This window comes from Hemicordylus capensis, chromosome 3, assembly GCF_027244095.1.
Source record: "Hemicordylus capensis ecotype Gifberg chromosome 3, rHemCap1.1.pri, whole genome shotgun sequence".
Classification (NCBI taxonomy): Eukaryota; Metazoa; Chordata; class Lepidosauria; order Squamata; family Cordylidae; genus Hemicordylus; species Hemicordylus capensis.
The window spans coordinates 338,254,486-338,277,374 of NC_069659.1; the positions used below are offsets into that span (position 1 = coordinate 338,254,486).

At 45.9% G+C, this 22,889-nt stretch overlaps 1 protein-coding gene across 1 annotated transcript in view; it reads right to left on the reverse strand.

The window, feature by feature from the left end:
• SPATA16 (spermatogenesis associated 16) overlaps positions 1–22,889 on the reverse strand; it is a 246,569-nt gene that overhangs the window by 54,868 nt on the left and 168,812 nt on the right. The window contains exons 6-7 of the mRNA XM_053304770.1: positions 2,468–2,615; positions 801–947 (exon numbers count right to left, since the gene is read on the reverse strand). Coding sequence (XP_053160745.1) covers positions 801–947; positions 2,468–2,615 — 295 coding nt within the window. The remainder of the gene's footprint in view (positions 1–800; positions 948–2,467; positions 2,616–22,889) is intronic.

The following is a 22,889-nucleotide window of genomic DNA, read 5'->3' on the forward strand; positions in this document are numbered from 1 at the left end:
AGTGTCACAACACAGGAAGTGTGGAAGCACATGTCTGAGATACGACGTGACCTTGTTGCAGGGTCTAATCTGGAAAGCACTCAGGTGGTAGCAAGCTGGCTACAGAAGCAGGGCATTTAAATGTCTCACTTGTGGAGCTGACATGAGCCTCATTCAGCCATTTTTTTTAAAAAAAAGAACAGCGTACTCTAGTATACTGTCCAAAATGACAACAGAAGTCCTGCTCCACTGGTGCATCCATCATTCTCCTCACAGGCGTTCACCTTTACAGCCTTCATCTGAAGTGGCAAAGGCTGAAGGCGTGATTGATGGTGGACACTTCTCTGATCGGGAGGTGTGGGTGCCCGAGTCTCCCAATCTTGGAAGCACCCACCATTACACTTACAGCCTTTGATGCTCTAGATCAAGGTTTCTCAATGTGTGGGTCCCCAGATGTTATTGGACTTCAACTCCCATAATCCCCAGCCCCAGTGGCCTTTGGTTGGGAATTATGGGAGTTGAAGTCCAATTACATCTGGGGACCCACACGTTGAGAATCCCTGCTCTAGATGAAGGCTGTGGGAGGGGCATTGAGGGTAATGACAGACATGCCAGTGGGGTGGGACTCCCGTTCCCATTCTGGATGGTTTACTCGAGTACCTTTTGAAAGCACATCTGAACGAGGCTTCCCTCTCTTATGGACCAGTAATGGTGAGTCCTTGCTGTGGCACACAGACCCGTGCCCCATGGCATACTAGTGTGCCACAGCTTTAGACTGACACTAGTACAGGAAATCATAGAGAGAGAGAAAATATCGTTACCTGAAAATGTTGGCAGCTTCCTGCAAGATATCTTTTCTAGGAATTTCCCAACCTCTTTGTTTTTGAAGCCCAGGGTCAGCAAATAAGACTGAGGAGAAGGACAAGACCAGTCAGCGGTCTGTGGTAGACTGTGAAGTCCATGCGGGTCTGAAATATAAGAGGAAGAACATTTTTCATCATGATATGATATGGAGGGTCATTTATGGGGGCCATTTAATGACACTATTATTTGCTGATGTGGTGTAGTAATTATTAGGACTGGGGAGGCCCAGGTTCAACTCCCCCTCTCAGTCATGGAGCAGCTCAGTGGATGACCTGAGGCAGTCACTCTCTCTCAACTCAACCTACCTCACAGGGTTGGTGCGAGGATGAAATAGCTCAGTGGATGACCTGAGGCAGTCACACTCTCTCTGACTCCACCTACCTCACAGGGTTGGTGCGAGGATGAAATAGTGCGTGAGGAGGAAGGGCTAAAATATAAATAAGTACAATTTTGTTGCTTAAAATTGCATTCTGTTTGTTTGAAGGCAACTCTGGATGTGCTTCAAAGTTCGTGTGCATAGAGTGGCCATTTGGATGAACAGCTCCACCCCTGCTATAAAGGGATGTGCCAGGAAGGTACCAGGAGCTTCACAAAAGATGTAACAATGGGTGTGCACTTGGTGCATCCCCTTTTTAATTGCATGGGTGGGCGAAGTATTGTCTGAACTGGCCCTGTGTGTGAATAACTTTACATGCATACAGGTCTGTACCTGCATACTGTATGTGTGTTGGACGTAATGTGTAAATAGGATTAAGGTATAGTGTACACACATACAAATCTGTACTTGCATATCACACATTATGTTCAATGCACATACAGTAGTAACCTGCATTTCAGGGGTCTGCATCCAGGTTCACATCTAAAAGGACATATATACAGTCATTCACACAACATGTACGAGTGTACAGACACCTGGTCACATGTATAGAGTAATGTCTGAATAGGGCTCTTATTTCTGCTGAATGCTGACCAGAGAGCAGATCCTCTGTTGGGCAATGAGGTCTGAGAATGTACTCCACTTCTAGGACTTACATGGAAATATTGAATATAATAGTGAGGATATTTTTTTTAATAACCAATCAATAATCTTTATTGATATGGTCACAGACCAGCATTTTTTAAAAAAACTGTTATGGAGGTTATGCTATTGGATCATTTTCCTGCCTCATATGTTGTTTTAAGCTGCTTTGCTGTGTTATTATTGTAATTTTTATTTATTTATTTATTTATTTGATTGATTGATTGATTGATTGATTGATTGATTTGATTTGTATACCGCCCTTCCAAAATGGCTCAGGGCGGTTGAGCAATATACGTTGAGCAGCATCCAGACTGTTATACATTAGTGCTACTTAGGAATTATTCTATAGGACTACTTAATTGCAACAGGACTACTCAGGAGTAATGGGATGCTGCCCATTGTTGTTTTTTAAAAATAATGTGTATTATCTCTCTCTCTCCCCACCATCCATCCCTGGTAAGTTATCTTGTTAATTTAATGTGTCCATTGAAGGGTGGGATAAAATATTCTTAAATAAAATAAAATAAAATAAAAACCAGCAGGATATAAATGTGCTTAATTTTGCTGAACTTCCCTTATGCTTCTAAATGGCAAGCTTCTCACCTGTATATATGTATTCTATATAGTCAGGATGTTTTTTGGTAAAAACTTCCTTCAACCTATCTATTTTTTCAGCTTTAACTTTGGTTGCAAATGGCGTGTACATCACAGAAAAGGATTCTGCTCTTGTGATGGCTTCTTCAGTCATGGCCTAAAAAAAGAAAAAAGGAGAGAAAGATATGATAGAGACTGTGCTGTTTAAAAGTGAGCAGCCATTAACAGGGGGGAAAAGACAAGAAGAGGAAAATGAAAAATAATTACCTTCATGGATGATATTTTCCCCTTAATAATTGCACAGTCATGCAAAGATAACATATTTTGGGTTTGAATATTAATTAGAGAAAAATTCAGATTAGTTCCAGAATGCATTGCCTATCTCACCCTCGGAAAATCAATTTCAATGTAGAAAAAGAACATCTGTAAACAGTTTTCACTGCAGCAAGCCTATGCCTTCAGTGGGAAGAATAAAGGCATTAGACAAATTATCACAAAGATAATAAGAAAATTAATTTTACTTTCTCTGAAGGTCATAACTACACCACAAGATATTTTTGTTCAAAGCTGGGAGAACTGGCTTAAATTTAGTTTGTTTCAGATGTAGATTATCCAGTCAGGAATGAAGAGGAGGACAGTTTATAATTCATGGGCTGTATATGATTATTTTTATAAACCCCAGCCAAAAGGAAGGGCTCAGAGAAACCTACTTTTAAATATGGACGGACCACTGCTAATTGAGCAAAGAGGCACCTTTTAAAGTGGTGAGTATCTAAAGTGGCTGTGATTTTTTTAATCTCATGTTTTAATGTGTTATAAGCCGCCCAGAGAACAAGTTGTTAGGGGGCAGATAACAAACAAAATTGTGTATCATCATCATCATCATCAATCTTGGCAGGAGGAGAGCAACTGCCCATGTCCAGCCCCAGCACAGCATCCCTTCAGTGGTTGCTGCTGCTGCTGCTGTTGTTGTTGTTATTATTATTATTATTATTATATTTATATCCCGCTCTTCCTCCAAGGAGCCCAGAGCGGTGTACTACATACTTAAGTTTCTCTTTCACAACAACCCTGTGAAGTAGGCTAGGCTGAGAGAGAAGTGACTGGCCCAGAGTCGCCCAGCAAGTCTCATGGCTGAATGGGGATTTGAACTCGGGTCTCCCCAGTCCTAGTCCAGCACTCTAACCACTACACCACGCTGGCTCTAACTTGTCTACCTTATGTTTCTTTTTAGATTGTGAGCTCTTTGGGGACAGATTTTAAGAACTTGCTAATTTTTAATTTATTTTTCTGTGTAAATATTTATATACCGCTTTTCAAACTATGTTCTCAGAGCCATTTACATCTCTCTCTCTCCATGTGCCTTGGGTGGCTTTTGCTGGCCACCAACCCCCCAATTGGAGAAGGCACATGAAGGGAGAGAGATGTAAATGGTTCTGTGAACATTTGTTGAAAAGTGGCATATAAATATTATTATTAGTTCATACCATTATTAGTAAATATTATTAGTTCATATTATTATTAGTAAATATTATTATTAGTTCATATTATTATTAGTTGTGGTTGTTGTCATGGCTGGTGCACAACCAATGACCTGCTCAACAAATCTTTAGGATGGAATAGGGAAAGTTACCCGGGATCAAGAAGAGTAGGAAATGTGGAGGTATTAGGGAAGATTTTCATTAATCTTACATAATGCCTACCTAGATCACTTCTTTATAGCCCAATTCAGACATTATGCTGTATAAGTGACAGATGTCTGTACATTCGTACCCATGTTTGTGTGAATGATTGTACCTGTGTTCATTTTAAAAGTGAACCTGGATACAGGCCCTTCAAATGCATGGTACAGATCGGAAGTGTACTGCTGTACCTGTGTTCAGCATAACATGTGAATGACTGTAACTGTGTACAGATCTGTACCCGTGTGCATTGTACACTCATTGTACAAGTGTTGAACATAATGTGTGAATGGGCCTTATGTGTGGTGGGGAAAGAAAGCATGCCTTATCCTTCCTGCCCACCAAGTGTGCCTGTTTCAATTCTGATATCACTAGATCTCCACTCATGGGCATACCTTTAGAATAGGGCATATGCACATAAAGTGCAATGTGTGAAGGATCATGTGGCATGATTGCTTCATGGATTATATCTGCATCTACAGACATTGGATTTTACCAAGGGTGGCCTTTCCATGAGGCAAAGTGAGGCAGTCTCCTCCAGCAGCAGATTACTGGAGCACTGGCAGGGCAACAAAGTGCCCCTTGTTACCTTCTGCTGCCACCTGTCTCCAAAGAAAAATAAAGAGAAGGAAGTGGAGGAGGGTGCATGCAAGAGGAGGTGGCAAAATCTGGCACACTGCCCCAGGCCCACTGAGGTCTTGGTCCACCACTGGATTTCACATATAGCCATCCAATTAAAATGTTACACCCACATGTGGACAAGCAAGGTGCCACATGGAGGAGAAGTCTATCAACGGCTACTAGTTGCAGGGCTGTGGGCCACCTCCAGCCAAAAAAGGCAGGATGCCTCTGAGTACCAGTTGCAGGGGAGTAACAGCAGGAGAGAGGGCATGCCCTCATCTCTTGCCTGTGGCTTCCAGCGGCATCTGGTGGGCCACTGTGCGAAACAGGATGCTGGACTAGATGGGCCTTGGGCTTGATCCAGCAGGGCTGCTCTTATGTTCTTATGAGACGCATGGGGAGGGAAGGTGCCATCTCGCTCCGAGCACACAAAGGAGAGCAATCTGGTATGTATTTGTCTGATCACCTTTTGTCAAGGTGTGTGTTTTGAGAAAGGATTTTAAGGAGGACAAGGATTTGGTTTGATGGCCCGTGGCTTTCCAGGCATGTACTGGAATAATAATAATAATAATAATAATAATAATAATAATAATAATATAATACACATTTATTGCACAGCTATTCTATGTGCCAGGGTAGTGATATCATACTGCATTGTGGTGTTATAATGGGAAGCAACTGGGGGCAACAGCAGTAGCAAGTGGGGGGGCTGCTGTGGAGGCCAGCAGCAGGGGTGGGGTGGGGTGGGGGGCCTGTAGCAGGTCACCAAAAAAATATAGACATGTGCTGCAACTACATAAGAACAGCGGTGCTGGATCAGGCACAAGGCCCATCTAGTCCACAGTGGCCCACCAGATGCCTGTGAGAAGCCCACAGGCAAGAGATGGATGAGGGCATGCCCCCTCTCTTGCTGTCGTCCCCTGCAACTGGTATTTTGAGAGATCTTGCCTCTGAGGCTGTAGGTGGCCTGTAGCCACCAGACTAGTAGTCATTGATAGACCTGTCCTCCATGAATTTGACTAAGTCTCCTCTAAAGCCATCCAGGGTAGTGGCCATCACCACATCCTGTGGCAGAGAATTCCATAGATTAATTATGTGCTGTGTGTAAAAACGACTTCCTCTTGTCGGTCCTAAATATCCCAACCTTCAGTTTCATGGGGTGTCTCCTGGTTCTAGTGTTGTGAGAGAGGGAGAAAAATTTCTCTCTGTCCACCCATTCTACTCCATGCATAATTTTATACACCTCCATCATGTCTCCCCTTAGTCGCCTCTTTTCCGAGGTAAAGAGCCCCAGATGCTGTAGCCTAGCCTCACAAGGAAGGTGCTCCAGGCCCCTGATCATTTTGGTTGCCCTCTTCTGGACCTTTTCCAGTTCTACAATATCCTTCTTAAGATATGGTACTCCAGAGGTGGCTGCACCATAGATTTGTAGAAGGGCATTATAATATTAGCATTTTTATTTTCAACCCCCCTTCCAAATAAAATTTCTGAACTGTCTTCAACAGCAGCCCCTTGAAGTCAGAGGCACTCTTAGCCCCAAACCTTGGGGATCTGGTCCATGGCCTCCTGCCTCCCAGGGGGACCTCCAAATATTTTGGGGAGCCTCTGCAGAGCCTCACCACTGCCCCATGCCCACTCTGCTGCTGCCCTGCTGCACCGATTTTTGCCATTTGTGCGGCTGGGGGATGGGGGGTGAGCCAAGCAGGCCTCCCCCATGGTGGCGGTGGCAGGCCCAGTGGCTGGTGTGCACTGCATCAGGCCAGAAATGTCCAACACATTTTCACAAGGGTGAGAGAATCTGGCACTCTTTAACTCAGCTCTCAAATTAATGAAGTAAATGTATGTTTTCTAAAAGGGAGAAACTCAGATTTTTTAACACCTTACTTTACAAGGGGGAGCCTAGGATATGTTGTGTGAATGATGTTTTTATAACGTGCCAGTTTTTAAAAGACCAGCTGCTGCGCCCGCTGCTACCACCATGGGGGAGGCTGTTTGGCTCACCCCCCACCCTGGCCATGCAAATGACAAATATCAGTGTGTTCGGACAGTGGTGTGGCAGGCATGGGGCAGCGGTGGGGCTCTGGGGAGGCCCCCCGGAACATTTGGAGGGGCCCCTGGAGATAGGAGCAGTGGTGGGGCAGCAACAGGTATTTTTTTTAATAAGGGGGGTCCTCATGGGGAGGCTCATGCATGCGGGGTGTGTGTGTGTTCCGAAGCCCTTCAGGTCCAGGCTGATTTTGGACCTAGGTGCTCCACTGCTTGCAGTGCTCATAACAGTAATTTAACCTGCAAGTGATTAGGGCATGAATGACTGAGGCCAGGTCCAGTTTCTCCAGAAAATGGCATCACTGCTCACAAAAGATGTTCCTTGCCTCCACTGCCATGTCTCTACCCAGCTAGCTCCACCTAGGGAACCACTTTTTTGAAATCAAAATCTGGTAATCCTAAATGGGAGCAGGTGCCATCATTCAATTATGAAACAAATCTCCCCTGAAGACCTCATGTTCCCAAACTCCTTATACAATAAATGAGACAAAGAGCTGTATCCTTTCAGTCTTCCTTTTCTGCTCTGCTGATAACAACCTGGCAGCTGGTGGCCACCTGAGTCCTATTCCTCCCAAGGCTTTCTACTTTCCCCCCCTTTAATCTTTGCTTCTCTGTTTTTAAGTCCACCAACTTCTTTGAAACAGGTTATCCCCCTTGCTTTTGCTCATCCTCTGTGGAACCTGGCTTGCCTGTTCTTCAGCAAAATGCCAGGACACGCAAGTCCGATGCCGTGCCTCTGGCGTGGGGGCCACTGTGTGTGTTTGTCAGCAATAAGGAGGACATTGCACCTTAGGAACATAGGAAGCTGCCATATACCAAGTCAGACCATTGGTCCATCTAGCTCAAAATTGTTTATGCCATGGTTTCTCAACCTTGGGTCCACAGATGTTGTTGGAGACATTCAACATGTTGGGGTTCTCAACCTTGGGTCCACAGATGTTGTTGGAGACATTCAACATGTTCATCTCCCATAATCTCCAACCAAAGAGCATTGGGGCTGGGGATTATGGGAGCTGAAGTCCAGTAACATCTGGGAACCCAAAGTTGAGAATCCCTGGTCTAAGCACACTGGCAGTGGCTTCTCCACGGCTTCAGGCAGGAATCTCTCTCGGCCCTATCTTGGAGATGGCAGGGACTTGGAAACTTCTGCGTGCAAGCATGCAGATACTCTTCCCAGAGGGTCCTACAGCTGACATGTAGTCAGACACCCTGTTGAGCTGCTGGCAGCATAGACAATACTGAGCTTACTGGAGCTAACAATAGTCTGATACACTAACTGAGCTAACAATAGTCTGATACACTATTCAGCAACTTCATATGTTCTTATCTAAGCAGGGAGGGGACTTGGGACCTTCTTCATGTGAGTAGGCAGGTGCTCTTCCCAGTGCGGCCCCATCCCCCAAGGGAAATATCTTGCAGTGCTCACATGTCGTCTGCCATTCATATGCAACCAGGGTGGACCCTGCTTAGCAAAGGGGACAATTCATGCTTGCCACCACAAGACTGGCCTTGGACTTTAGCAACGGTCATCAGTCCTGGAGATCTGATTTCTGCTCTGAATGTCTCTTTGCCAACTTTGCAAAGGATGAAGGCAGACATAACAGTGGTGGGGACCAGTTTTGAATCACCCTTGCTATATTCAGTACAAATGTACCTTTCGCTCCACCAGGTTGACCACTACATAAAAAGAGTCCGGCAAGTGTTCAGCATGTTTCAGGATTCACCAGTACTTGGACCCATTTCCAATAAGACCTCCTTCTCTGAAGAAGAGTTGGATCCTGTGACAGCCCCCAGCACAGATGGGGACCCCAAAGGAATCAACACCTCCTGGTAGCCAGAGAACACCTCACCCCTCAATGATATCCTGCCAAAGGAGACTGTAGTAGGGAGAGACACAGTGCTTACAATCAAGAACATGCCACCACCCCAGCTCTGGAGCTTCCCTGAAACCTCAAGATCAGGAGCAACATTGGGCCAATACTGAAGCTCAAATCTGGCAATGCAGTGCCCATTTGGCAGCCCTCCCCTCCATTTGACCTGCACAGAAGCAGTAGGAAAGCCCCATGTGTGCTCTGGACCATGGCCCTGAGAACATCCAGGAAGAGGCGGATCCACCAAGTCCACTATGAAACCATCCGGCCCAACTGCTCAGTGGTGGTGCAAGAACTCTGTGAGGAAGTTTCTCAAATCATTTCACAGGCCGGCCTTAGGCTGCTTAGCTTGGGCTGGACAGCTCCGCAGCTAGTCCAGACAGACCGACCTCCTGGGTAAGTCCCTGCTCTTGCCACCAAGTTACTGCTGGACAGCTCCCTGGCTAGTCCAGGTCTCCTGCTCAGTACTTGCTCCTGCTGGTTGTGACCTCTCCACCAACTGGCTAGCACTCATGTCATCACCAACAGAGCTCCCCGCCCCCACACACACCCAGAGCAGTTTTGCAACAGGTTCTAGGAAGATAAGAATATAAGAACAGCCCTCCTGGATCAGGCCCACGGCCCATCTAGTCCAGCATCCTTTTTCGCACAGTGGCCCGCCAGAGAGAGGGAGGGAGGGAGAGAGAGAGAATGAATGAATGAATGAATGAATGAATGAATACAATAAGGTGAACATATAAATAAACATATGCTTTGAGAATTTCCTGCTCTAGATAAGGTAGAAGCTGGATTGTTCCCAATTCCCCACTCACTCAGAATGGTGTTCAGGCAAAACATGCTCAGATTTGATTGCTAGAACAACTAAGGTTGTGCCCAATTATGCTTCAGCACCACACTCCAGCTAAGGAGAGTGCCACAAACCATTGCCCAATGCCCAGGCAAGAGCTAAATCTCTGGATGTCTTTCAAGAAGCCTAAGAGCCTCACAAAGCATCTATGGCTTGCATGAAGCTATTGAAGGGTGGAAGATGGCTAGTTAGGGACTTAGGGAGAAGAAGCTCTGATTAACACAGCTAATCAGTTAGCAGCCTCCAGACTGTGGTTGGGGTGGAAGAGGATGTCCACCTGAGACCCTGGCAAGCCACCCCAAGTCAGAGTAAACAATTCTGGCTAAATGAAACAACAGTCCAACACAGGATAAAGTGGTCTCATATACTTCAACACTGGGATTCACAGAGGTTTGGTGGGTGCAGAAGAGAGACGTTCTGCTTGTTCACAGTAACTTCCTACGGACATCTGATGTGCAGATCAATCAATCAATCAATCAATCAATCAATCAATTATTTCTATTTAGATTTATATGCCGCCTTTCATTAACATAATCTCAAAGTGGCTTACAATAAATCTGAAAAACAGCAAAACTATTCAACACTTAAGAACTACAAATATTAAATTGGAATATTAAAAAAATACAAATCTATTTAAAAAGTTTTTTTAAAACCCCATATACATAATAAAACCATAAAACGCAGCACAGAAGCAGCAGCAGCAACAACAACAACAACAACAAGAAAACACTCATATAAAAGCCTGGTTAGCAAGCCATGATTTGACTTGCTTTCTAAAAGCTCTAATGGAATCTGCTTTGAAGAAAAGGTGCTCTTTTACAGTAGTTCTACAGTAGATGTAGGATGCTCTGGTACATCCTACACCTACTGTTGGACACAAGCTCTAGGAAAGAGCTCAGATTAAGCCCTGGAGGTAGCCTCTCATCCCAGGTCACCATCAGTTTATGAACAGTCTGCTGGGGCGGTGAGGGTGGGTGGGGGTGAGATATTCCAGGAGAAGCCTGATTACCCTTTAAGTCATTTTACTATGGATTTTAGACCTTGAGGAGCATGACTAACTCTTTTTAAAAAATCCTCCTTTCCCCGCCCCCCCCCGAAATGTTTATGGAGTATGGACAAGATTTTATATCTGTGGAGACCTTAGCACACATAAATGTTAAAGACGATGAAAGCAAATAAGTGCCACACATGGCCATTATTGGTTGTGGGGGTGGGAATGGGTCCTACCCTCAGTGATGTTATTTACCAGCATCTCATGTATTGCTTTTCCTCTTCAGGTAACTGCTTAACTTCCCTCCAAACCAATCAAACTGTTTGCACATTGCTAAAATATTTTGTTGGCATGATCCGAACCCCCAACCCTGCAACCACCAACACCCCTTCGAATCAAGTCAGGTTAAACTAGAAGGGAATCACACAAGTGCTAGAAAAATCCTTGTTCAACCAGATCCAGGTTGTATGAGATCAAAGGGTAAAGGAAATGCAGGACGTGAAATAATCTCAAAGAAGAATATAGCTATAAACAACCTGCTTACCGCCAATGATCAGACTCAGGGTTCCAGCTATGTCACTGGAAAATGTTCGCACACTGCTTGAATGCTCCACAGTCCTCAATTCCGCCACAGTACTAAACAAATGGTCTTTTACCTTTACCTCTACCCAGCACAAAATAATCAAAAGCTATTCATCTATAGCAGGGGTAGGCAACTTTGACTCTCCAGCTGTTATTGAACTATAACTTCCTCCATCTCCACCCACAATTTATTGCAGTCCGAAAGCCGCTAGAGAGCCCAAGTTGCCTACGTGGTCCTCAACCTGGGGGGCCTCCAGATGTTGCTGAACTACATCAGCCATCAGTCCCAGCTATAAGTTATTGTGGCTGGAGATAATGGGAACTGTAGTTCATGTACATCTGAAGGCCCCCAGGTTGGGAATCACTGGGTTAGCTATACTAGGCTATACACCTTCCTCTTAACAGGGCTAAGAGCTGTACTTCCTTTTCCTTTCTTGGGAAATGAAAGGTCTAAGAAATTACAAGCTGACTATTCATTGAACAGCAGCCACGTGAGACAACTCAGCTCACTCCTGATGACGCCTGAGGAATCGTAGCCCATCCCCCTTGTGGGGAGAGGAAGGTGAGCGGTTCATTCCCCAGTAGATTCTCCTGAAAGTGTCTACTGGACCATTCCTTCACTACCACAGAGAGTAGTCATAAGTCATAGGAACATAGGAAACTGCCATATACTGAGTCTGACCATTGATCCATCTAGCTCAGTATTGTCTACACAGACTGGCTACAGTGTCTCCAAATCTTATTCAGACATTATATTGTATGTGCATACAGATGTCTGCAGACATGTACATTTTTTGTGTGAGGATAACTGTACATGTATTCACTTTAAAAGTGAACCAGGTCTCCCCAAATGCAGCTTACAGATAGGAGATATGCTACTTCACATGTATTGACAATGATGTGGTAGTAACTATAACCCTATTCAGACATTAATCCAAAGAAGCTATATGCAGGTACAAACATTAGAGATGTACAGAAATAGAATTTTGCCATTTGATTTGAGCTCAAATCGAATAGCAAAATACTTGAATCAATCCGTCAAAACAGCAGCCATTGATGGCTGTTTCGACAAATCAACTCAAATTGATTCAAGTGATTCAGTCATAGGGAACATTGGGGAACTCAAATAATCCCATTGTTCCCCATGGGTCGGTACTAGGGACACCAAAGTGGTCTGGGTGGTAAGGCATGATGGATGCCACCCTGGGGAAGCCAGCGTGGTGTAGTGATTAGAGTGCTGGACTAGGACCAGGGAGACCTGAGTTCAAATCCCCATTCAGCCATGATACTAGCTGGGTGACTCTGGGCCAGTCACTTCTCTCTCAGCCTAACCCTTTGCTGTGAGGAGAAACTCAAGTATGTAGTACACCACTCTGGACACCTTGGAGGAAGAGCAGGATATAAATGTAAATAAATAAATAAATAAATAAATAAAATTAAAAAAATTAAAAAATTGTCTGCTTGTCCATTTCTTTTCTAGTTTGGGTGGTAGGTAGAAACCCACTTAGATGTCCCTAGGACCTACCCACAGGGAACAATGGCATGTTTCAAGTTCCTCATTGTTCCCTATGGCCAAAACAAGCAGAGTGCACAAATTTTGCCACCCTGTCTTGAAAAACATTGCAGAATAGAAGCACACAGTCCCTTCCAACACATTTTGGCAAAAGACAGTCACTGAACCAGAATCCACTGCCAGCCACAGTGCCTGCACTGCAGTAACATCATTGGCACAAGTTGCTCTCTCTCACACAGTTATGACTCCTTACTTCAGCATTGCAACAGCTGTCACAGCAGCACCCTTAGCAGCCAGAAAGCATAGCCATAAGCTTAATTAGAACAAATCTTTAGCCACATTTTGACTGAGTACAGATTGCAATGAAGAATGTAGATTGCAGAGTAAACCAGAGCAGTGAGTGAAGCACAAGTTATATTACACACACAGAGCTAAGCTGCCATTGTCCATTTCTCACCACAACACCATCTCACAAACAGACCAAACCACAACTCAAGGCAGGCAGGCACCCAAATTCTACCTTTGAGATATAGCAAAACCAGATAGTTAATAATGTAGCAGCAATAGCAAAGCATATTATACTCAATGCTGAGAAATGAAAACAAAAAAAATATCATACCTTCCTGGATTCCTTTCTCCCTCCTCTCCTGATGTATCGTCTATAAGGGTTCACGAAGGGCTCTCTCTGCCTCCCTCCCCAGGCCCTTTGAAAACATTTTGGAATACCCTCCTTTCCCCCCCTCCTCCCTCCACCCAGCCAATGGGGGCACATTGCCCATGACAACACTTGCTTTGTATGATAACAAGCCAACTAAGAAGCAGGGAGATACAAGCCAATTGGAGGCCAGTGCTAGAAAACCAATCAGCAAGGGGGGAAGGCCCACCAGAATGGCGCTTGAATTACTTGAATTGATCTGAGCTTGAATCAAGTTCAATTTGATTCAATTTGAATTTGAATCAGACCCTTTATTCTCAGGGTGATTTGATTTGAGTTTGGATCACTCAAATTGGCCTGATTCAAGCTCAGATTGATCCAACTTCAATCGATTTGCCCATCTCTAACAAACTTCCAAAAAAGTAAGTCCCATACCAGCCTGCCACTCACCATCAGCAGTGCACCGCTAACAGTTACAGCAGCATTTGTCTGAAGAGGCGAATGCCATATCCATGATGGTGGGTGTTTCCATGAGCGGGAGGCTGGGGCGCCCCAATTGAAGGAGATGTACATAAGAGCTAAGAACATAGGAAGCTACCTTATACTGAGTCAGACCATAGGTCCATATACGTCATGGTCTACAATGACTGGCAGCAGCTCTCCAAGATTTTGAGCAAGACCTTGTTTTTATAAATAAATAAAATCTTATATAAGGAGCTCAGGGTGGCTTACATGGATATCACAACTCTGTGAGGTAAACTGGGTCGAGAGTGTGTGACTGGCCCAGAGTCACACAGTGATGACTTGAGAGTGGAGAGCAGAGAGGAGATTTGAACCCTGGTCTCCCCATGCCTAGCAGTCCAACACATCAATCACTGCACAACACTGGCTCCCAAGCCTGCATTTTCTCTGGATATAAAGCTTCCTCCTCCTCCTCCTCCTCCTCCTCCTCCTCCTCCTCCTCCTCCTCCTTTATATATCCCTTGCCTTTAGAAAGGGCAGGACTTCTGCCTCTTGATGAATTCCAAGTGCATTTCATTTTCAGGATGTATTGCATCAGGGCATACAGATCAAACCACTGTTTTCATCGGAGGCAGTGTTCTGCTGAGAGTGAAGTGGTATAATGCGCACCAAAGTACCTGTTTATGTCCATTACAAAAGAGAAGACAAATACTGAATTACCTCAGCCCTTCCATTCCAGCTGAGCAGAGACAATTGTCTCAGCTTTTGGAAACATTACTCAGATTTACACATAATTTCTTGAGCAATTTTACATCACCGAGGAATGACCTTGAGAGCTGAAGTACTGTCTGTTCAGTCTGCCAGTAAAACTGCTAGTGGTAATTTCTCAGTTCCACACTGAGATTGTTGAGTTAGTCATTCCAGGGTGAAAATCTTTGCCTTTCCCCCACTCTGCCGCCCATTGCCTTTGTCAACTTGTCTCCACTAAAGGCAACATTTCCAAACTGGCCAGCAAATCAAATATATTTCTAATTAATGCGCTGCATAATTATGTAGTGTTGTGTAACCAAATTGAGACACAAACATGCTTCATGATAGACCTGTGCATATCCCCTGAATCTGGACACAATCAGCAAATGGAGGGCTGATCAGGATTGCACATACTTGCCTGATGCTGCCTTCCATGCATTGATAATTCTATGTGCGCAGCCCTTATATGTGCACAAGTACTATGCGCATAGGCTCTGTCTGTGCATAAGCTTCATGCACAATGAATGTTCAATGCGTGGAGGGTGGGCCAGCAGACTTCACCTTAACTACCCTTGATGTGTAAATTGTACTGCAATTTAGAAGATCTGCAAAGGGCTTGCATTTCCAATTTCATTAGTAAATTCTCCAACCCCACAAAAAGCTAAATATGGGTATTTCTGGGCAGAGGGAGAGTTCTTTTTGAAGGGAGGTTTAGTGATCTAGTGGAAGAACTGTTCGAGGGAGTTAGCCAGCATATACAAATGCTGCAATTCCCTGGCAGAGCAGAAAAAAAGCATAGAATATGCTATTATTATTATCGTTATTACATTTATAACCCACTTTCCCCCCAAGGAGCTCAGAGCGGTGTACATGTCTATTTTTATCCTCACAACAACCCTGTGAGGTAGGTTAGGCTGAGAGATACATGACTGGCCCAGAGTCACCCAGTGAGTTTCATAGCTGAATGGGGATTCGAACTTGGTCTTCCCAGTCCTAGTCCAACACTTTAACCACTATGCTATGCTAGCTATGCTATGCTATGCCATGCTATGCTGGTAGTCATTTAGCCTTGAGAGGTGGTAGTGCAGTGAACAGAGTGTCAGATATGGACAGGGAGTTGCGGTTTCAAATATACGTTCAGCCAGTCAGCATGCCATAGTCATTGTCTCTCAGTCTGATTTGCCTCAGGGAACTCTTATGAAGACAAAATGGGGGGAACCACATCTACAAAGGAGGGATACAGGATAACAAGAATAATGACATCAATGCAACAAGATGATCAGGGGCTTGGAGCACCTTCCTTATGAGGCAAGACTACAGCATCTGGGGCTTTTTAGTTTGGAAAAGAGGTGACTATGGGGAGACATGATGGAGGTGTATAAAATTATGCATGGAGTAATGAGAGTGGACAGAGATAATTTTTTCTCTCCCTCTTTCACCTAGAACTAGGGGTCATCTCATGAAACTGAAGGTTGGGAAATTTAGGACCACCAAAAGGAAGTACTTTTTCACACAGCATATAGCAATAGCAATAGCACTTACATTTATATACCGCTCTATAGCTGGAAGCTCTCTAAGCGGTTTACAGTGATTTAGCATATTGCCCCCCAACATTCTGGGTACTCATTTTACTGACCTCGGAAGGATGGAAGGCTGAGTCAACCTTGAGCCCCTTGGTCAGGATCGAACTTGCAACCTTCTGGTTACAGGGCGGCAGTTTTACCACTGCACCACCAGGGGCTCTATCATAGATATAATCAATCTATGGAATTCTCTGCCACAGGTTGTGGTGATGGCCACTAGGTTGGATGGCTTTAAAAGAGGCTTAGACAAATTCACAGAGGACAGGTCTATCAACGGCTACTAGTCGGAGGGCTATAGGCCACCTCCAGCCTCAGAGGCAAGATGCCTCTAAATACCAGTTGTAGGGGAGTGACAGCAGTAGAGAGGGCATGCCCTCATCCATCTCTTGCCTATGGGCTTCTCATAGGCATCAGGGGGGTCGCTGTGGACTAGATAGGCCTCGGGCCTTATCCAGTATGGCTGTTCTTATGTAGTTGCAGCACATGTCTAACACGACCCAGGCCACACAGAGGCCCATTGTGCAGGTGTGGCGCCCCCCCCCAAATGGCCACCGCACCATAGGGGGAAGGCCCGAATGGGCCGAAGAGCAGTCTGAATGGGCCAGTTTGGGCAGTAAGGGAGGCCAGCGGGGGAAGGGGGAACCTCCACGGACCCCCCTGCTGCCCCGAGCAACTCCTCGGAGGGGGTGGATTGAGGGGGTTCTGGACTGAACTGGCCCAGTCTGGTTTGTTCGAACTTGAACCAAACTGGACCAGCCGGTTCCATGCACACCCCTACTTTCTATAAGCCACTGTGAGCAGTATTACACTGGAGGGGTGGGATATAAATATTTTAAATACTGTATTTCCCTAAATCCAAGACTAGTTTTCCCTCAAGTTCTTTGATGCTAGAAATCAGGGGGTTGTCTTAAATTTAGAGTCCTCTTCCTTTTGGATAAATATAGGTATAACTTGTATTTAACCTCTTATCTTTTTAAGGGACTCATCTTAATCTCAGAGTCATCTATATCTGGGTAAATATGGTAAATAAATTCACCCATTGTAAATATTGTAAATAAATTCACCCAACACACCTACAGTGGTACATATCCTATTTGTACCCCACATTTGAGGGGGCCTGTACTGGAGTTCACATTTAAAACAAACACCTGTATACTCATTCACACAAAATATGCACTTGTAAGTACATACAACATAGTAGGCTCATTCACACAACTGCAATTGGGTCAGATGGTGCTGGCCTACCCAGCTCTCATGTCCAGCACTTTACCGAAGTAGGAGGAAATGCTCTCCAACCCAGCTCCATTCTCCTGGAAGAGCACTTCCTCCCCCTCTGACCTTGTTTACCCCTTGCACACAAACACAAAATGGGAGCATGTGCAGTTCCCGAACTAGGGTAAGACACTTGCCCTAATTGTTAGGACACTTGTCCTAACCTACCCTAATTGTCCTAACCTACCCTAATTCACATGTGAATTATCATGTGAATGTTGATGATCGAGGGAAAATGTGATGGCTTTACCAGGGAAGCAGGGGCGGAGGCCCAGTTGCAGTTCTTGAATTCGCCCCAGTCTGAATAGGGCTGTTATCTTTTTGCCTAAACTACCTCATCTGGTGAGTCTAAAATGGGGGAAACCCATGCATGCCATTCTGAGGCCCTCAGAGACAGGGCCTTTTCTGTAATGGCACCCAGACTTTGGAATACCCACCTCACAGACCATACGAAGAATATACTCCGTCATGATCACCTTAGGTTGTTTTTATTTGCTACAGGCAGAGTAAACATGTCAGATGGCACAGTGCATTATCTTTCTCTTCCTTCCAGTAGCGTTTATTAATAAATAAAACATGCAGCATATAATAGTTAAGAGCATCTTGCTTATCTGCCATGTTATACCTCTACCAATGTAGGTCACATCACATATCAGCTTATTATGTAGGTTCTTAAATGTGTTTAATAACTTAAGACGCTGGCAGTATTTTTGTACATGGTGTAGAGTTATTTTAAAACTGGTGTTGCAGAACAGCCAAAAATATATCTCTGTGTTCTGCTGAGCTCTAAAGGCAAAACCGCAGCGGCTTAAGAGATTTAGTTTAAAGTTCGGGAAGTGTTAGATAATACAACACACTGTAAATTCATTACTCTGCAGGAAAGAGGATCCAGACTTAGTGTCACTTCGATTCAGTAAGGGAGAGATGGGCATGGCTGTAGCTTCCCTGGATTCCCTTGCCGGATCAGGGGCTGGTCCTGTGCAGGCTGGGTACAGCTTCACATTCTGATGTGCATCTCCATTTGGATGTGCAATCGGACAATTCACGTTGTCTGATGGAGCCCCCACTGGTATTGCAGAGTTTGGCTAGGAATGCACGTTCCCATTGTAGAGGTAGAAAATGTGGACAAAAGGTGCAACCAATATCATCAAGGAGTTGCAGTGGCTTCCTTGTGGGGAAAGACTGCAATGTCCGGGCCTTTTTAGCTTAGAAGGATGGGAGATGGGGGACATGATAGAGGTGTATAAATTTATGCACAGTGTGGAACAAGTTGATAGGGAGAAGTGTTTCTCCCTCTCTTGTAATATTAGTATCCGGGGTCTTCTGTTGAAGCTAAATGATGGGAGATTCAGGAAACACATAAGGAAGTACTTCTTCACACACTGAAGTTATTCACACGAGCGTGCAAAACCCAGCCCGGTTTTGCACGCTCGTGTGAACTACCGGGATAGCTCCTGATCTCAAAGGCTACATGGCAGCAAACCTGCCTAAGTAGCCTCCTGCTAAAATGAGGTTAAGGGAGCTAGTGCTCGCTTGACCTCATTTTTTTGACCGTGTGTCTGCTGCAGCTGCTTGCAGCCACGGCAGGCACACTCGGGGGGTGGGGGGTGGGGGATCCCAGTAATGCATGGTGCATTCACGTGGTGCATTATTGGGGTTCCAGGGGGTGGGTTGACATGCGGCAGTGCTTCCCTGTACCTGACCAATGGAGCTGACAGGCGAGCTGCAGGCAAGCCACCACTCATCTGGGCGGGTGATCTGCCCAACCAGGGAAGGGTCAGCAGCTGTCTGCAGGGAGGGTAAGTTAAACCCACTCTCCCCACAGATCTCCACAGCATTATTGGGGCTCCGGGGGGTGGAGTGGCAGGGGGCGGTGCTTCCCTGCACCTGACCCTCGGAGCTGCCGGGTGATCCGCAGATGAGCCACCGCGTGTCTGGGTGGGTGATCCGCCCAATCAGGGAAGGGTCAGCGATCGTCTGTGGGGAGGGTAAGTAAAACCCGCTCTCCCCACAGATCTCTACAGAGCTCTTCTCCCTGACTGTGAGAAGAGCTCCAGTGTGTAGTTAAACTATGAACTGCGGCCACCAGATTCATTCATTCATTCACTCATTTTTATTTTTACATTTATATTCCACTGTTCCTCCAAGGAGCCCAGGGCAGGGTACATAGTTATGTTTCTCCTCACAACAACCCTGTGAGGTAGGTTAGTGAGGGTGGTGAGGGCCATCAATCAAGATTGTCTTAGAAATATATATTAGACAAATTCATGGAGAAGAGGGCTATCAATGGCTACTAGCTTTGACAGGATCAGAAGAGGCATGCCCTTGAACACCAGGTACTAGGGAACACCAATGGGAGGGGACAGTTGCCCTCTTCCTCCCTCTTGCAAGATTTGCAGGTGCTGGTTGGGCACTGCATGAAGCAGGATGCCGGGCTGGATGGGCCTTTGGTCGGAACCAGTAGGGCTGTTCTTATGTTCTTAGGTATCTGATGGAGCCCCCACGGATACTGCTAAGTTTGGCTAGGAGTGTTCATTCCTAATGCAGACTTGAACGTGCTTCTGCACCTGCTGGCTCAGGTTGCCTATGCCTCATTGTGCATTAGTGTAGTGCATTAGTGCATTAGTGTAGTTGAACCAGAGCTAGTGGCTGACATCCACTAATGCCGCACTGGTTCTGTTAAGTTGGGAGCTTGCGTTTCAGATCAGTGTTGCACTGATGCAACAGGGTGCACTTACACAACCAGTAAGTGCAGGTTTCTCCTGCCACGAAACCTTTTCCTCCATTCATATATGTTTCAGGGAGTGATGTAAAGCTATCCACTATCCTTGTTGCACAAGGAAAGTGGACCAAGAACACGGGAGATTGAGCAGCTTTGAGCATCAGCTCAGCTCAGGCCCTCCTGAGAAAGGTGCTTTGGGTCGACTAGGGCTGAACAATGTTGGCCCTCTTGCAGCTGTTGAACTACAGCTCTCATCTGTCACCTGACTACTGGCCATTGTGGCTGGGGAGGATGGGAGTTGTAGCTCAGCTGGAGGGCTGCAGTTGTGCAGCCCTGGGCTCGACCAGGGGAGGCACTGCTGCTTTGTGACTTTTGGATTTTGAATTGGATTGCTTTTTGAATCCAATTCATGGGTAGGTCAGGCACAGGCTCATGGGGCTATGCCCACACATGCCCACCTCATGCCCATCCACCTGGCCAACGACCACAATGTACCTTCCAACAACCAAAAGGAGTGTCCCCCAAGCCCCTGCATTACTGCAGGGCCTGGGGGATGCTCTCATTGGCCTATAGGGAGGGCAGGAGTAGGAGGAGCTGTCACATGACTCTCCAAGAGACTCGCACGGCAGGTGCTAGGAACATAGGAAGCTGCCTTCTATGGAGTCAGACTATAGGCCCGTCTAGCTCAATATTATCTACACTGACTGGTGGCTGCTCTCCAAGGTTTCAGGCAGGAGTCTCTCCCAGCCCCACCTGGAGATGCTAGGGAGTATGTACCTGGGAGACCTTCTGCATGCAAACATGCAGATGCTCTTCCACGGACCCACAGCCTCATCTCCTAAGAGGATTATCTTACAGAGCTCACACGTAGTCACCCATCCAAATGCAAAGCAGGGCAGTCCCTGCTTAGAAAAGGGGACTGTTCATGCTTGCTGCCACAAGACCAGCTCTCTTTCCTTTCACCCTCCCAGCTGGCCAATGAGCTTGCTCCCAGAGGCCCGTGCAAGTTCCTAGGGACCTTGGACTTGGTGGTGAATCCTCCCTCTCCTTTCCTTGGAGGGTGGGAGGCAGAGGAGCTTCTTCTTTTTTGGCCACCCAGCCATCTGTCTGCCAGTGCTGCTGGCTGGTAAGCTTGGAGGGGGCCCAGCACAACCCTGGGGGATCTAGGGGTCAGCACATCCCCATGTAGCTTGGCACAGGTCCTGTAACCAGATAGCTCTATATTGCCACAGGATGGGGGGGGGGGGATAAAAAAACCAGCACACATGTTCTGACATCTCCAGCAAAAGGGATCAGGTAGTAAGGATCAAGGAGGAAGGGATCAGGTAGGATCAGGTAGGAAGGGAGCATATTAAGGGATCAAGTAGGAAGGATCCCTGTCTTAGACCATGAAGGAGAGCTGGTCTTGTGGTAGCAAGCGTGACTTGTCCCCCTAGCTAAGCAGGGCCCACTCTGGTTGCATTTGAATGGGAGACCACATGTGAGCACTGTAAGATATTCCCCTCAGGTGATGGAGCCACTCTGGGAAGAGCAGAAGGTCTCATGCTCCCTCCCTGGCTTCTCCAAGATAGGGCTGAGAGAGGTTCCTGCCTGAAACCTTGGAGAAGCCACTGCCAGTCTGTGCAGACAATACTGAGCTAGATAGACTAATGGCCTGACTCAGTATACAGCAGCTTCCTATGTTCCTATGAGCTGCTGCTATTTACAGCAAACAGTACTGGGCTCGATAAAGTTTTGACTCAGTATACGGCAGCTTCATGTGTCTTGGGGCCCAGTCTGGCCAAGAGAAAGTCTAACATCGTGCACAGTGGCAATGCATTGTGGGCGATCACCCTTGCAGCACAGTTCAAGCTGTGATGATGCAGAGGTGATCTGCAAAGCCAGTACCTGCTATTCAACAGGGGTGGGGATGAGGAAGCTGATTTCTGACTGTCTGCTGAGTCGGACACGTAGCATGTACTTGTGCGACGTACCCAAATTGCGATCGACATGGCTGCTTGTGTCCCCTCTTAGTTATAAATGTGCAAGATGTTTGGTTAGCGAACAGCAGTATAATTTCAGTACCCGAAGAACAGCATGTAATAGGCGCCATGTGCTTCTACAGCAGGATTTTCCTTCAAGGGCTAGCAGAAGCATGGTGAGGAGCCGGCCGACAGTCATGATCCTCATCAATTTCACACTGCTGACAGTGCCTCATGAAGAGGGCTGCTACTTAAGTGCTCTGTTCCTTCTCTCCCCAAGGACAAAAGGATTAGGAGTTCTTCCCAAACAGAAGCTTTTAAAATAACCCAGACTCAGAAAAGAGATGGGCTAAAAACAGATGAACAAAATGAATGGCTGAGGTGTCCTGTGGCACTGACTACACATAGCGGACAGCTTACAAATGAAGCCCGCTCCTACTGGGAATGATCACATTTTCACCTCCTCACAAGACTAGGCCTCTCCTAGTGATTTGACTCTCCTGCTTTCAATAGTTTTCTCTGTACCCATGTCTGGCCCCTGCTAACCGGCAAAAGAGCATCTCGAGTAGTGGTTTTCTTTTATATAGAAGGGGGATAGCGATTGTCCCTCTTCATTCCAGCATAACGTCTTCTCCAGTGGCTGGTCCTGGTGTCTCCCTAGTTTTTCTTTATTGTGAGTTCCTTTAGAACAGGGAAACATATTCTTCCTTTATTTCTTTTCCTATATCAACTGCTTTGAGAACTTTTTTGGTTGAAAAGCAGTATATCAGCACATCATAATCACACACACACAAACACATCTGGTTCACACAACAGTGGCAATGTCTATGAAACTAAAAATGGCGATCCCGACGGGGTGTGCGCTTACGCAGA